At 53.1% G+C, this 15114-nt stretch overlaps 1 protein-coding gene across 1 annotated transcript; it reads right to left on the bottom strand.

The window, feature by feature from the left end:
* Positions 1 to 30: 30 nt before the first annotated feature.
* TMC4 (transmembrane channel like 4) lies at positions 31 to 14914 on the bottom strand. Its single transcript, XM_060085071.1, has 16 exons — positions 14887 to 14914; positions 14400 to 14546; positions 13671 to 13884; positions 11590 to 11738; positions 11114 to 11346; positions 10854 to 10975; positions 3862 to 4009; positions 3167 to 3334; positions 2771 to 2934; positions 2382 to 2508; positions 2011 to 2108; positions 1500 to 1683; positions 998 to 1128; positions 739 to 894; positions 422 to 500; positions 31 to 315 (listed from the first exon to the last, which is right to left on the bottom strand). The coding sequence occupies exons 1-16, from the start codon at positions 14912 to 14914 to the stop codon at positions 247 to 249; spliced, it is 2217 nt and encodes a 738-aa protein (XP_059941054.1). The 3' UTR covers positions 31 to 246.
* Positions 14915 to 15114: the final 200 nt, after the last annotated feature.

Here is a 15114-nt window from a genome sequence, read left to right as displayed (position 1 = left end):
TGATGCCTTGCCCCGCCTTCTGGACGCGAGTTTCAAAAAGTGCTTAGCAGCCTCCGCTGTGTTTATTGGTACTAGAAAGAGGTTCACTGGAGAGTCAGGGACTTAAAAGTGAATCCCAGGGCTGGAAAAACATGGGGTCTTCTCCAGTTCGCTTATTTTCCAAATGATGTGGCCGAGGCTTACAAAGGATCTGAGGGCAGGTCTGGGTCTGAAAGTGGGACGTCACACTGAGCCAGGCTGGACAGGTCAAAGAGCTCTGTTGGCCGAGCTCAGCGCCACAGCGCGCTGTGCCAGGAAGACTTTATTCTGCGCCTCCTGAGGTAAAGGGTAAAGAGAGGTGGAGATGAGACAGATCTTCTCGCCACCCGTGGTCCTTTCCATATTCCCCAGGACCCCTTCCCAGGGACCGGGCCTGGCTCACCGTCTCTCTCTGGCGTTTGAGTTCAGAGATGAGGCGTCCATATGAGTTAGCCAGGGCCACGGTATACGTCATCAGGATGCTAGAAGAGACGGAATGGAAGCTACTCCTCAAACGCCCTTAGAATATCTTCAACCTAGGGCTCTTTAGTAATCAGGAGTCTGGACCTCCTCCTTCAGACTCAAGAAGTCTAGTATCCCAGCCCCCTCCTTTCCTCAGACCCAAGAGTCTGGGCCCCCAGCCCCCTTCTCTCTTGGAAGCAGGCAGCGGGACCCCAGGTCAGACATTCAAACTCAGACCCAGGAGTCTAGGGCTCTCACCTGGAGATCAGCAGAAGGGGCACAGCAAAAGCCTGGGTCCCCAGGAAGAAGAGAAATTTCTGGGCAGTCTGAGGGAGCTTGGAAATAGACTTGGGGATCTCGGCCCAGATGGACGACTGCCCCCGGAATGGACCACACAGCTTAGAAGGTGGGATCCTGAAGTCAGAGACAGGCAGAGCTCAAGGATGGCCAAAAGTCAGAACCCTGGAGAAAGGAGGAAGGAGGGAGGGAGAGAGAGGCAGGTGCCTCTCACACTTACAGGAAGATGCTGTAAAGCACAGGAACGGTGGAGATGGCCAGATTCAGGAGAAGGACCAGGGGGAAGAAGAAGTTCACAGTGGAGGCCCGAAAGGTGCGGGAGGCCGGGGAGCAGGTGGAGAAGAGGGTGATCTGGTGGGGGGGATGAGGGAATCTGAGCCCCAGACTCTCCTTCTCCACCATCCAGGAGCCCTGGTCCCTGGCCTCCGCTCCTCAGTCAGGATCCAGGAGCCCCAGTTCTTTTCCACTATCAGACACAGGAGTCCGGGTCCCCCTTCCCTCAGACCTAAAAGTTGGGATGCTCTGGACCCCTCCTTCTCCCACATCCAGGAGTCTGTCCTCCAGAACCATCCTCCGTCAGGATCTAGTAGTCCACGACCCTGGCATCCTTCCCCGCCAGGACCCAGTAGTCACATCCCTCAGTCCCCTCCTCCCCCCAGGACCCAGAAGCCCAAGCCCCAATACCTCCCGCTTCAGACCCAAGGGTGCTCCCCACCCCTCACCTTCTTCAAATAGAAAAGCAGCAGGAACTTGGCCGTGTTGAGCAAAGGCAGTAAAGGGCAGAAAAAACTCCCCACCCAGACCACTGTCTGTGCGTAGATGAGCCGCAGCACTTCGTCAGGCACCCGGAACTCCAGGGTCCCCGCAAAACGACCCAGCGCCCCGGGACAGAGGCCACAGAGCAGCCTGAGGGGCAGGGTGAGGCCGGGCCGAATCAGAGGCAGGCCGGCCACGGGTTTCCCCGCCTTCACCGTCCCGCCCACCAATCGGAAGTGAGCATATCTGGGGGTGGGGCGGAGCCTTCAAGGTTCTGGAGGGGGTGTGTCTAGAGAGCGGGGCTTGAGGCGTAGAGGTAATCATGGCAGTAGGGACAGGGCCACAGGGAAGTGACTACCAAACTCGTGAAGGGGCGGGGTCTGCGGACAGGGCAGCCAGAGGCAGGGCTAGAAAGGGGCGGGGGGTACGAGGAAACTGGGTGCGGGGCGGGGCCACAGCAAGGGGCGGGACTCTCACTTCCGAGGAAACTGGATGAGCAGCGTGACTGCCAGGCCGGTCAGAAGATCAAACAGCAGGAGTTTGTACATCTCCTGTCCCAGGCGAGTCTCCCAGCACTGAGGAAGGAAGAACAGGTCATAAAGACCTCAGGACCCAGACACCTGTAGACCCGAACGTCTGAGTCTCCAAACTGCAAGCATATGAGATTCTATCAATACTTTCTCTGGGGGTCTTTAGTTTTTTTTTTAATCCATAGCCCTGTCCTCAAGGGGAAGGTATTCTAGCACCCCAAGCTCCCCTTTCCTCCCAAGCCAGGGGTCCGGACCCACCGGGCTCCTCCTTTCCTTCAAGGACCCAGGAGTCCGTCCCCCCCCACCCCTCATCCTCACCGGAAGTTCTTTGTAATTGTAGCCACAGGTTTTGCACTCCTCAGCGTCCGCATCTCCCCCGCAAGTGATCTGATTCCAGAGAGAGATGAGCAGGAGCGGCAGGGAGGCCAGGCGGAGAATCATTGTCCTGGCAAGGGGGAGAGAGAGAAAGGGAATCAGCACTGACCGAGTGCCCGACACGTGCCTGGACCGTCCTGTGTGGAGCGTGCTCACAATTCTCCCCATTTCCCAGATGAAGAAAACTGAGGCTCAGTGACAGGAAGAGTCGGGATTTGAATCCAGATCCCACTGGATCCCATATCCTGACGATTTCAGTCTCTTATTTGCTACAACCAATGTCCCCTGACCAGCCCCACCATCATCCCCGGCCCACCCCAGGAGTCCAGAACCTGAACAGGATAAGAACGATCTGGTGGCTCCTGGTGTAGCCCTCCAGTGGGGCAACGAGCTTGAACAGCAGTGGCAGCACGAAGTTGACCCCGGAGATGAAGATGGACGGAAAGTAATCCACCAGGAGCTTCAGCAGTGGCGTTCTCTGGACACTAGAATCCTCCTAGGAGGGAGGGTGGACCAAGAGAAGAGGCTCTGGGGTCCTGCAGGAGCCCCGCTTAACATCCTCCCCCAGCTTCTTCCTCCTTCATCACCGTGAAGTCCAAAGTCCAAACATAACCCCCACACACACACCAACCCCTCCTCTCTGAGATTCCAGGAATCATAGGCCTCAGCCTCCTCCACCCCTGGAAATGTAGGTTCCAGGCCCTTTCCTCCCCCGGGGTCCTCCACACCTGCAGCTTCACAGTGGCCCCTGTAGCCCAGTAGATGCCGTAGGCGGCTGCCCCCAGGAGTGCCAACACCACCACGTGGAGCAGCACCCGCACCGACCACACCCTGGCTTGTTGGCCCAGCGTCCGCACCGCAGCCTGGCGCCGCACCGCCGCTTCCTCCAGCTCCACCTAAGGCCGGAAGAGACGTCCACTTGGGTTCCATTACCCTAGGTGCAGCCTGTGGTCCAGAGCCCAGGCTCAACGTGAACCGATGCAGCACCGCCCCTCCAAGAACATCTATAATCCTTATCTCAGCCCATCCAGGGTCCTCCAGGTGACAATTGAGATCTGGCTCCGCCCCCAAGGCCCCGCCCAACACGTCCAGCTCCTCCCAGGACCCGCCCAGCACTCATGCCTGGTGTTTTGGAGTTACAGTTCTACTTTATCAAGCCCTTTCTGGCCACACCCTTCTCTTAACTTTGAACCGAGGAGCTTTAGGTACCGCCCCTTTCCTGCTGCTAGCTTTTTCCTGTACCCTTTGACTTCAGGCGTCCCTGTAGTGGCCTTGGCCCCTATCCCCAAGGCCCGCCTCCTTAGAAGAAAGCTCCGCCCAGCATCTCTCTGGAGGCCCGGTCCCTGGTCTAGGCCCCGCCCATTCTCTCAACCCCGCCCCCTCGGGTGACATCTGGTTGTAGGCCCCCCACCCCTAAGCGCACCTGCAACTCAAATAGGATGTTGCGCCGGCGCAGCCGCACGTGGACCTCCCCGCTGAGGCCAAAGTCCCAGGCAGCGAACACCCGGTGGCTGTAGCTGGTCATGGCCCCTGACTCAGCCAGCAGCGTCTGCTTCAGCCCAGACACCGAGCTAAGAGGGGGGAGATCCGAGAGACGGGGCGTAGCAGGACAGCCACAAGCAGGGGGGATACCCCTCTCCCCTTCTGGGGCCAACAGGGAAAATGAACTCTAAGACCTTGGGCGTTTGGAGAGCTGCTACCTGGTGGAGACACATACGGTCATTGTTGCCAAAGCCCAAGAAAGAGATTCAGAGAGGCCCAGGGGAGGCCAGACACCCAAAAAGAGAAGACGGAAACCTAAGATAAGGACAGCTCTCCAGAGAGAAGAGAACAGAGGCCCTGGGGAGAGAGAGATTTAGAGGGAAGACTGAGACCCCCAAAGGGGGGCGGAGATTCCAAGAAAAGGGGACAAAGACTCAGAGAAAAAGAGATGGAGAAAGGCGGGGGGGGGTGGTCAGAGACTCAGAAAAGGAGGGGGCAGGTAAAGAGACTGGAGAGAGGGGCTCAAAGACCCAGGGAGGGATAGAAAACCAGAGAAAAGGAAAGAAACAGAAAACTGAGCAGGAAGACTCCACATCCACCTTCGCCGCCCCGGCGCTGGCCCCCCTCACCTCTCACGTGGGCCCAGAGGCCTCCCACCCGCTCTCCCTGCTAACACCTGGGCCCGGTCTCCGCTCCGAGCTAGTAGAGCCTTCCTTTTATGCGGATCCGATGGCATTCCCACTTAAAACCTAGTCCGCAGCTTCTTTTTGTTCTTTGGTTGTTTTTTTTAAGTCTTTCGGCTGTGCCCTGCAGCATGTGGGATCTTAGTTCCCCCGCCAGGGATGGAACCCGCGCCCCCTGCGGTGGAAGGGCAGAGTCTTAACCACTGGACCACTAGGGAAGTCACAGCTTCTCTTTGTTCTTGAGTCCTAGGCTCCTTCATAGCATAGCCCCCCTGATCTGGCCCCCACCTACTTCTCCAAGCTCAAATCCTGTCCCCCCCCCCGCCCGCCTCCTCCTCGCCTTTCATTTCCCAACCTCTTTCCACCACAGGGCCTTTGCACTCACAGTCCCCTCTGTCTGCAATGCTGGTGTCTTGGCTGTTCACCTGGCTGGCTCCCTCCCACCATTCCTGTCTTCCTCTACAGGTCACTTCCTCAGAGAGTTCTTTACTGACCACTCCATCTAATGAGGGTCCCCACCCATTATTCTCTATCACACGGGGGCAGCAAACTACGGCCCTGGGACCAAATCCTGTTTTTGTAAATAAAGTTTGATTGGCACACAGCCACACCCACTCATTTTCTTACTGTCCACAGCTGCTTTTGCCCAGCAGACTCTAGATGAGACAGAGACCACATGGCCTGCAAAGATGAAAATATTTCCTACCTGGCCTTCATTTTTTTTTTGAGGGCCTCTCACTGTTGTGGCCTCTCCCGTTACGGAGCACAGGCTCCGGACGCACAGGCTCAGCGGCCATGGCTCACGGGCCCAGCTGCTCCGCGGCATGTGGGATCTTCCCGGACCGGGGCACGAACCCGTGTCCCCTGCATCGGCAGGCGGACTCTCAACCACTGCGCCACCAGGGAAGCCCTGGCATTCATTTTTTTTTAACAGAAAAAAAAAAATTGTGCTGATCCCTGCTCTACGCTCTATCCCATTTGTTTTCTATATAGTACAGCTCCCAAACTCAAATTGCTGACTTGCTTGTTTATTTAACAGTCTTATCTCGAAATTTATCTCCCCTACTCGACTGTAAGCTGTACAAAGGTAGGGGGACCCCCATCTGGTGTTCCTGGGCCCTGTCAAGGTGCCTGGCATTTAGGAAACACTCCTTTTTTTTTTTTTTTTTTTAAGTTCTTGGTTTCTTTCTTGATCCTAGTCCCTTCCCTTGGGGATCTCCCAGGCTTGCCTGAATGCCAGTGAGTCTCAGGTTTGTAACTTCAGTCCAGACTCCTCTGCAGAACCCACGTATGAACTGCCTACTCAATATTCCCTCACCAGTCCAAAAGGCATCCCAGAATCAACTGGTCCAGAACTGCACCCCGGATATTCCCTGACAAAACCTGTTCTTTCTACAGCCCTCCCCATCTCCACCGACAGCAAACACCTGGAGTCATTCTCCATCATTCACCACACCCCACGTGCAATTATTAGAGAATCCTGTGGGCTTTCCTCTCAACATATTTACAGTCTCCCTTTATATAAAGAACAAACGGGCCAAAAGCAAGCTATAGTGTCAATAGAAACAATGGTGGTTGGGCAGGGGGGTATGTAGTAAGCTGAAGAGATATTGAGGAACTTCTGGAAGCTAGTCATGTTCTGTTTCTTGATGTGGATGGAAAATGTACCAAGATCTATACTTTGGTTTGTCCATTTTTCTGTGTGTGTGTGTGTGTGTGTGTGTGTGTGTGTGTGTTTTGTCGTGCCACGCAGCTTTCAGGATCTTAGTTCCCCACCCAGGGATTGAACCCAGGCCCCAGCAGTGAAAGCACAGCATCCTAACCACTGGACCACCAAGGAATTCCCTGTGACTTTTTATTTTTAATGAGAAATATATATGGTCAACTAATATTTGACAAGGAAGCCCACATACTCGGTGGGGAAAGGATAGTCTCTTCAGTAAATGGTGTTGGGAAAACTGGATATCCACATGCAGAAGACTGACATTAGACCCCAACCTTAAACCATTCACAAAAATGAACTCTAAACGGATTTAATACTTAAGCATAAGACCTGAAACTGAAAAACTCCTAGAAGAAAACAGAAGCAAGTCTCCTTGACGTTGGTCTGAGCAACGTTCTTTTGGATGTGGCACCCAAGGCGCAAGTAACCAAAGGAAAAATTAATAACTGGGGCTACTAAACAGCTTATACACAGCAGAAGAGACAGTCCAAAACAGGGAGAGGCAACCTGCAGAATGAGAGAAAATACTTGCATATCATCTAGCTGATAAAGGGTTAATCTCTAAAATATAGAAAGAGTTCATAGAGCTTAATAGCAAAAAAAACAAAACAAAACACCAACCAACCAAACAACCCAAACAACCCAATTAGAAAATGGGCAGAGCAATTGAATAGACATTGTTTCAAAGACAAGCAGATGGCCGACAGGTATAGAAAAAGGTGCTCAATGTCACTAATCATCCGGGAAATGCAAATCAAAATCATGAGCTATCACCTCACCCCCGACAGAAAGACTGTTGCCGGACTTCCCTGGTGGCGCAGTGCTTAAGAATCTGCCTACCAATGCAGGGGACACGGGTTCGAGCCCTGGTCCAGGAAGATCCCATGGAGCAACTAAGCCTGCGCACCACAACTGCTGAGCCCGTGCGCCACAACTACTGAAGCTTGCGTGCCTAGAGCCCGTGCTCCGCAACAAGAGAAACCACCGCAATGAGAAGCCTGCGCACTGCAACGAAGAATAGCCCCCGCTCACCGCAACTAGAGAAAGCCCGCATGCAGCAACGAAGACCTAACGCAACCAAAAATAAAACATTAATTAATTAATTTTTTTTTTTTTAAAAAGAAAGGCTGTCACCAAGAAGGTAAGAGATAGCAGATGTTGGAGAGGATGTGGAAAAACAGGAACCCTTGTGCCTTGGGCACTGATAACAGGAATGTAAACTGATTCAGACACTAAGGAAAACAGTATGGAGTTTCCTCAAAAAAATTAAAAACAACCACCATGTGATCCAGAAATCCCACTTCTGGGTATTTATCCAAAGAGAATGAAAACAGGATCTCAAAGTGATATCTGCCCCTGCACGTTCACTGCAGCATCATTCACAGTAGTCAAGATATGGAACAACCTAAGTGTCTGTCAACAGATGATATATTTTATATATATACACAATGGAATATTACTCAGCCATGAAAAAAGAAGGAAATCTTGCCATTTGAGACAACAGGGATAGACCTTGAGGGCATTATGCTAAGTGAGATAAGTCAGACAGAGAAAGACAAATACTGTATGAGATATCACTTATATGTGGAACCTAAAAAAGCCAAACACATAGAAACAGATTAGAACAGTAGTTACCAGCGCTGGGGCGGGGGGTGCAGGAACTGGGGAGATGTGGGTCAAAGGGTACCAACATCCAGTTATAAAATGAGTAAGTTCTGGGGATCTAATGTACAATATTCTGCCTGTTGTTAACAGTGCTGCATTATATACTTGAAAGTTGCTAAGAAAGTAGATCTTAAGTGTTCTCGCCAAAAAAAGAAATGGTAACTGACTTGATGGAGGTGTTAGCTAACCTATGGTGGTAATCATATTGCAATATATAAAGGCATCAAATCAACACAGTGTATGCCATCAACCTACACAATGTTATGTGTCAATTATATCTCAATAAAGCCGGGGGAAAAAAGAAATTCAATGGAAAAAAAAAAAAAAACTAAACCCAAAACTGACCACTTGTCACCACCCTGGCCCAAGCCACCTCTCTTGGTGATTTTTTGCAATTGATTGCAATAATCTCGTAACTATTCTACTTGCTGCTGCCTTGCCCTTAAGCTCTCTCCCTCCCTTTCCCTCTCCCCAGCTCCCCTGTCTTCCATAGCGCCACAGATTCTTTTCTTTTAAAACCTAAATCAGATCAGGGTGATCCGCTCAGGCACCTGCAATGAGTCCCATCTCAGAAACAATCCCAATTCTTTACGGAATGTGGGCCCATCCCCTACTGCTCCCGGCTCTCTGCTCGCCCCCCGCCTCTCTCTGATCCAGCCCCACAGGCCTCCTTGTGCACCTTGAAACACGCCAGCCCTGCTCCTGCCTCGCTCCAGCTGCGCCCTCTGCCTGGAATACCTTTCCCCAGGTATCTGAGTGACCAAATCCCTCACTTTCTCAATGTCTTTGCTTAAACACCATGTCCTCAATGAAGCTTCCCAGACGCCCCATTAAAACAGCAGCCTGGGGCCTCCCTGGTGGCGCAAGTGGTTGAGAGTCCGCCTGCCGATGCAGGGGATACGGGTTCGTGCCCCGGTCTGGGAGGATCCCATATGCCGCGGAGCGGCTGGGCCCGTGAGCCATGGCCGCTGAGCCTGCGCGTCCGGAGCCTGCGCGTCCGGAGCCTGTGCTCCGCGACTGGGGAGGCCACAACAGTGAGAGGCCCGCATACCGCAAAAAAAAAAAAAAAAAAAAAAAAAAAAACAGCAGCCTGGGGGCTTCCCTAGTGGTGCAGTGGTTAAGAATCCGCCTGCCAATGCAGGGGACACGGGTTCGAGCCCTGGTCCGGGAAGATCCCACATGCTGCGGAGCAGCTAAGCCCGTGCGCCACAACTACTTAGCCCACAAGCCACAACTACTCAGCCCATGAGCCACAACTACTGAAGCCCGCGTGCCTAGAGCCCGTGCCCTGCAACAAGAGAAGCACCGCAATGAGAAGCCTGCGCACAACAACAGAGTAGCCCCCGCTCGCCGCAGCTAGAGGGAGCCGGCGCGCAGCAGCGAAGACCCAACGCAGCCAAAAATAAATAAAAACAACAACAAAACACACACAAAAAAACCAGCAGCCTGGCCTTTTTCCGGTAAGTGGCCTGAGGTGACCTCTAAAAATGGTTCGCTATTCACTTGACCCAGAAAACGCCACAAAATCATGCAAGTCAAGAGGTTCAAATCTTTGTGTTCACTTTAAGAACACTCGTGAAACTGCCCAGGCCATTAAGGGTATGCATATCCGAAAAGCCGCCAAGTATCTGAAGGATGTCACTTTAAAGAAGCTATGTGGATTTTTTGATGATGCTGATTCACTTTGTTATACAACAGAAACTAACACAACATTGTAAAGCAATTATACTCCAATAAAGATGTTTAAAGAAAAACACAAAAAAAGCAATGTGTGCCATTCCGTCGTTACAATGGTGGAGTTGGTAGGTGTGCCCAGTCCAAACAGTGGGGCTGGACGCAGGGTCGGTGACCCAAAAAGAGTGCTGAATTTTCACTGCACACGCTCAAAAATGCAGAGAGTAATGCTGAACTTAAGGGCTTAGATGTAGATTCTCTGGTCACTGAGCACATCCCAGGTGAACAAAGCCCCCAAGATGCGGCGCAGAACTTACAGAGCTCAGGGTCGGATCAACCCATATATGAGTTCTCCCTGCCACATTGAGATGATCCTTACTGAAAATTGTTCCTAAACCAGAAGAGGAGGTTGCCCAGAAGAAAAAGCTGTCCCAGAAGACACTGAAGAAACAAAAACTTATGGTCTGGAATAAATGCTGCAAAAAATAAACACACAAAAAAGTAAAAACAAAACACCCCCAGCAGCCTGGGGAGTTCCCTGGCGGTCCAGTGGTTAGGACTCAATACTTTCACTGCTGGGGCCCGGGTTCAATCCCTGGTCAGGGAACTAAGATCCCACAAGCTGTGTGGTGCGGGGAAAACAAAACAAAACAAAACAGCAGCAACCTGGCCCGGTATCACTGTCAGTCCCCCTCACCTGCTCTGCTTGTACCGGATTACCCTCTAACAAGCCATGCAATCCACTTATTAGGGCTTATTGCTTATCACTCGTCTCTCCTGTTACAATGTCAGCTCCCCCAGGACCAGACTCGGTTGGGTTTTTGTTTGTTCGTTCTTTTTTGCCAGCTGCCTAGAACAATGCCCGGCCCATAGTATCTGCTCAATAAATATCTGTTGCATGAGTGAATGAATCACCTCCATTTGTTTAGCATTCTCCCCTCCAGAAAAGATGTAATTAATTTGCTTGCTTAATACCTTACCTTCCCCACTAGACTGTAAGTCACAGGAGGGAGAAACTTCTCATCTTTATCCCTGGCCTGCAGCAATCATGAAGCATTTTAAAATTCGATTACAACTCAAATGGAGAGAAAGGGACCACAGAGCAAGACTCGGGATTCTGGAGGAGGGGGGTCTATCTCTGCTACTCCCCTATGGTGTGGGGGGCCTGGGTGTAGGGGTGTCACTGACCGGTGCAGGATGAGAAGCAGGTAGAGGAGGTAAATGGCAAAGGTGGAGCACAGGTAGGTGATGGCCAGGTGCGGGCGGGGCGGGTAGAACCCATAGAAGAGAGGAGACCATTCTAGAAAACCCTGGGGAAGGAAAGACAGGGCAGGGGTCACCACGGGGCTGGGTAGAGGCAGGGTTCAGGGAGCTGGGCCATCAGGGTCGGGGGTCACCGAGGGCACTAGGGCTCAGAGCAGGGGCTTCCCAGGGACCCAGGCACGCACCTGTCCGGAGAGCAAATTGAAGAGATCGGTGGAGAAGGAGACCAGGCCCTGAGAGATGGGCCTGTAGGAGCCGCAGGGTGAGGAGGCGTTAGGAGCAGGGGGACCAGGGGGAGTCCCTTCCAACCAGGTGGGCAGCAGAATCATGCAGGCTGTAAGCACGGAGGCCAGCACGCTGAGAAGCAGCAGGAAGCGCAGCAGGGAGAAGTAGGACTCGGTGCCAGCGCCAAACTGGCCTGCAGGGGGCAGCAGAGAGGCCGCGGGCTCCTTTCTGGTCCCAGACCCCTCTTCCCACAGACCTGGGAGTCCAGCCCCCAGCCCCTCCTCCCTCAGGCCCAGGGGTCCAGCCCGCAGACACCTCCTCCCTCAGACCCAGAGGTCCAGGCCCTCAGACCCAGGGGTCCAGGCCCCCAGCCCCTCACCTCTCAGACCCAGGAGTCCAGTCCCATCCCAAGATGCCAGACCAAAGCCCACCGTACCCCCAATCCTCTTCAGCGTCCACTCCCAGGGCTGCACGGAGCGCAGGCCTTCCCGCACCTTCTCCTTGGACCTCCGAAGCAGAAGAGTCCAGTGGGCGGCCCTGGACCCCAAGCCCTGAGCCACTTGGTTCCTGGCAAGGCTCTTCTGTCTGGGAGCGAAACAGAGTCAGACACAGAAAAGGAGGGGCCTAGTGGCCCCAAATGGAAACCACCCACATGTAGAAACAACCCAATCCTTGAACCAGGAAGTTACTTGAAATATATTCCTAACACGGGATACTCCATAGCAATGAAAAGAAACACACCTAATGCTCAGCATAGGAAGACAGACAGAAAATACAGACTGCAGGGTTCGATTTACACAGAGGCACAGAGCAAACACAGTCAAACTCTTCTCTTCAGGGCCACACACACAGGTGGCAAAGCTATGAAGAAAAGCAAGGAATGATCCTCAGTGAAAGTCTGGGAAGAAGAAAGGGGGGTGCCCTAGGTGGCATTTACCTGGACCCTCACTTTGGGAAAACTCTTTAAGTTTCTACATGATGTTTCATGCACTTTTCTGTCAGCAAATACCATCATAAAGTAAAAAATGAAGAAAAAAAAGAAAAAAGGAAGGTAGGTGTGATATTGTGATTTATAATAAGAAATATATATTTGGTAGTGTATGATGATCTCACATGTGGAATCTAAAAAAACCGAACTCAAAAAAATAAATAAAAATTAAAAAAAAGGAAAAAAACCAAACTCAAAAGAGCGTAGGATGGTGTTTACCAGGGGCTGGGGGTAGGGAAATGGAGATGTTGGTCAAACTTCCAATTATAAGATGAGTGAATGCCGGGGATTTAAGGTATAGCATGGTGATTGTAGCTCATAACACTGTGTTGTATACTTGAAGCTTGCTAGGAGAGTAGATATTCAATGTTCTGACCACTGCAAAGAAATAGTAATTATGTGACACGATGGCGATGTTAGCTAGCACTACTGGGGTAATCGTTTTGCAATATATCAATATAAGTATAGGGCTTCCCTGGTGGCGCAGTGGTTGGGCGTCCGCCTGCCAATGCAGGGGACGCGGGTTCGTGCCCTGGTCCGGGAAGATCCCACATGCCGCGGAGCGGCTGGGCCCGTGAGCCATCATGGCCGCTGAGCCTGCGCGTCCGGAGCCTGTGCTCCGCAACGGGAGAGGCCACACCAGTGAGAGGCCCGCGTACCGCAAAAAAAAAAAAAAGTATATCAAATCAACACATTGTACACCTTAAACTTGCACGATGCTGTATGTCAGCTGTATCTAAAACTGGAAAAAACTTTAAAAAAAAGAAATATATATTCGGTCTTTGTCCTGTTTCTGGCACACAGTTCCTAAACCCTCGAATTTCCCAAGTGGTGACAGCGCCTTTTTTTATGTTAATGAGGTTATATCTCCAGGTAGATAGCGTCAGAATTGAGTTGAATTGTTGGACACCAAGCTAGTGTCAGAGTGTTGCTTGGTGTGGGGAAAATTCCCCACATATCGGAATCGGTGTCAGGATTATGTAAGGAAAAGGGTCAGTTTTCAAGGGCTCCCTGAAGAGTCACACAGGACCCCGTTCTCGGAAGGGCGTCCCACTTGCTGTGCCGTTTGAATGCTGTGCTGTTGCCGTCTTAAAAGGAGTAATAATTGTTGAACAGCAGACCCAGCATCTTCAGCTTTCACTGGGTCCTGTAAATTATGTAGCGGGAGAGAGGCAAGAAAGAAATGAAAGAGTGATAGGCTTTGAAGAGGGGGAGGCAGAGACAGACAGAAAGCAGAGAGGAAAGAAAACGGACAGATCTCAGACACCCAGAGAAATAGAGGCAGACAGCCTTGGAGGGACAGCAGACACAAGAGACGAGAACTTGGGAGAGAGAGAGAGGAGAAAGAATCCCGGAGACAGAACCCCTTGGAATCAGAGAAGCACAAACACAGACAGGAGAGAAAGGAACCCAGAGGCAGCTCTGAGAGAGGCAGGGACCGACAGGAGGACAGAGTGGAATGGAGACGGAGCCTCCAGCAAGTAGGAGGATGGGCCACACCTGGCTGGGAGGTGGGAGGTGGGCCTCACCTGTGTGCCCGTCTGGCCTGCATGGGCCACGGCAGTTCCCGGGAAGGGCCAGGCTCCTGCAGTTCCTTTTGTGTGGCTTCTGCAAGGGACTGGATACTCCTCTGACTGTCCTCCTCCTCCTCCTCCAGGGCCCCCCAGGGCAGCACCCCAGGGCCTCGGTACCGAAGCGTAGCAGCACTGGGGAGCTCATTAAGCACAGAGGACAGCGATGGACCTGGGGCAGGAGGACAGGCGGCTGGGAGAGTCCAGGCGTCCAGGCCCCCAGCCCACCTCCCTCAGACCCAGGGGTCCGGGCCCCCAGCCCCTCCGCCCTCAGACCCAGGGGTCCAGGCCCCCAGCCCCTCCCCCGTCAGATCCGGAAGTTTGGAATCCCCGGTCCCAGACACCGGCCCCATAGCCCTGCCAAGCACCCAAGTGTGGCCCCTCCAGGCCTCTCCTACCCCAGGGCTGAGGAGTCCGCTCCTCAACCTCCTTTTCCGTCTAACTCAGGTTGTGATCCTGGCCCCTCCCATTCCTCAGATATTCCAGCCCCTAGCCCTCTCCTCCTCCAAGACTCCGGGTCTCCAGACTCCTCCCCAAAACCCAGAAGTCCCAGCCTCTGGGTCCCCTCTCCCCGAGAGACCCGGGAGCTGAAGCCCCTCCCCCCCCTTCGGCCCTGGGGTCCCAGGAGGCGGACCTCCGTTCTCCGCCTCCCTCAGGACTTTGCCAACCGGGGGAGTGGGACCTGACCTTCCTCGGGCTCCCCAACCTGTTCTGGCCTCCCGGGGTGCCGGCCATCCCCCAGAGGAGGCCCAGGCCTCCGGTTCCGACATCGGGCTCTCTTCAATGGCCCCAGCCGCGGATCTGTTTCCGTCTCTAGGGCCAGCAGAGCAGGGACTGCGCCAGGTGAGGGAGGAGCCTGAGACAGGGGCATACCTGGCCGCCAGGTGGCCCGGAGGAAATAGCCGGCACTTCCCGTAAACTATCAGAGCCTCTGCTGGGAGCTGAAGTCCACAGATGGCTCCCGGGGGGTGGGGGGTGGGGGCTGCGTAGCACATCACAGAGGGATGCAGTGGTACAAGTACCCCCACGTTGATCACCCACAGACATTCCCACATAGAGTCTTGGTGTGACACTTTATTAGGAGAGATTTACACATTCTGAGCCTCTTAGGTCAAAGGATGACAAGAGGGTGACAGGAGTGCTGGGACCCTTAGGTGGCTCAGATGGAACCTACGAGAACCATAGTCCACAGGCCTGCACATCTGCGCCTCAGCTTCTCAGTTCCAGGAGGGTTATACTCCGTACTGGTCTAATGAGACAAGAGTGGAAGCGACCAGAAAGAGGTCCCCCACTCCCAGAGCCTGCCCTGAAGCTCCTAACCCCACACTGTGGAGCCAAAGAAGGGAAATTTGCCCAAGAAGCCATGTCGCCCATCGGCCCCTGCTGTTGGGGGTAAAACGCA

The sequence above is a fragment of the Mesoplodon densirostris genome, chromosome 19, assembly GCF_025265405.1.
Source record: "Mesoplodon densirostris isolate mMesDen1 chromosome 19, mMesDen1 primary haplotype, whole genome shotgun sequence".
NCBI lineage: Eukaryota > Metazoa > Chordata > Mammalia > Artiodactyla > Ziphiidae > Mesoplodon > Mesoplodon densirostris.
This window is presented reverse-complemented; position numbering and strand designations above follow the sequence as displayed.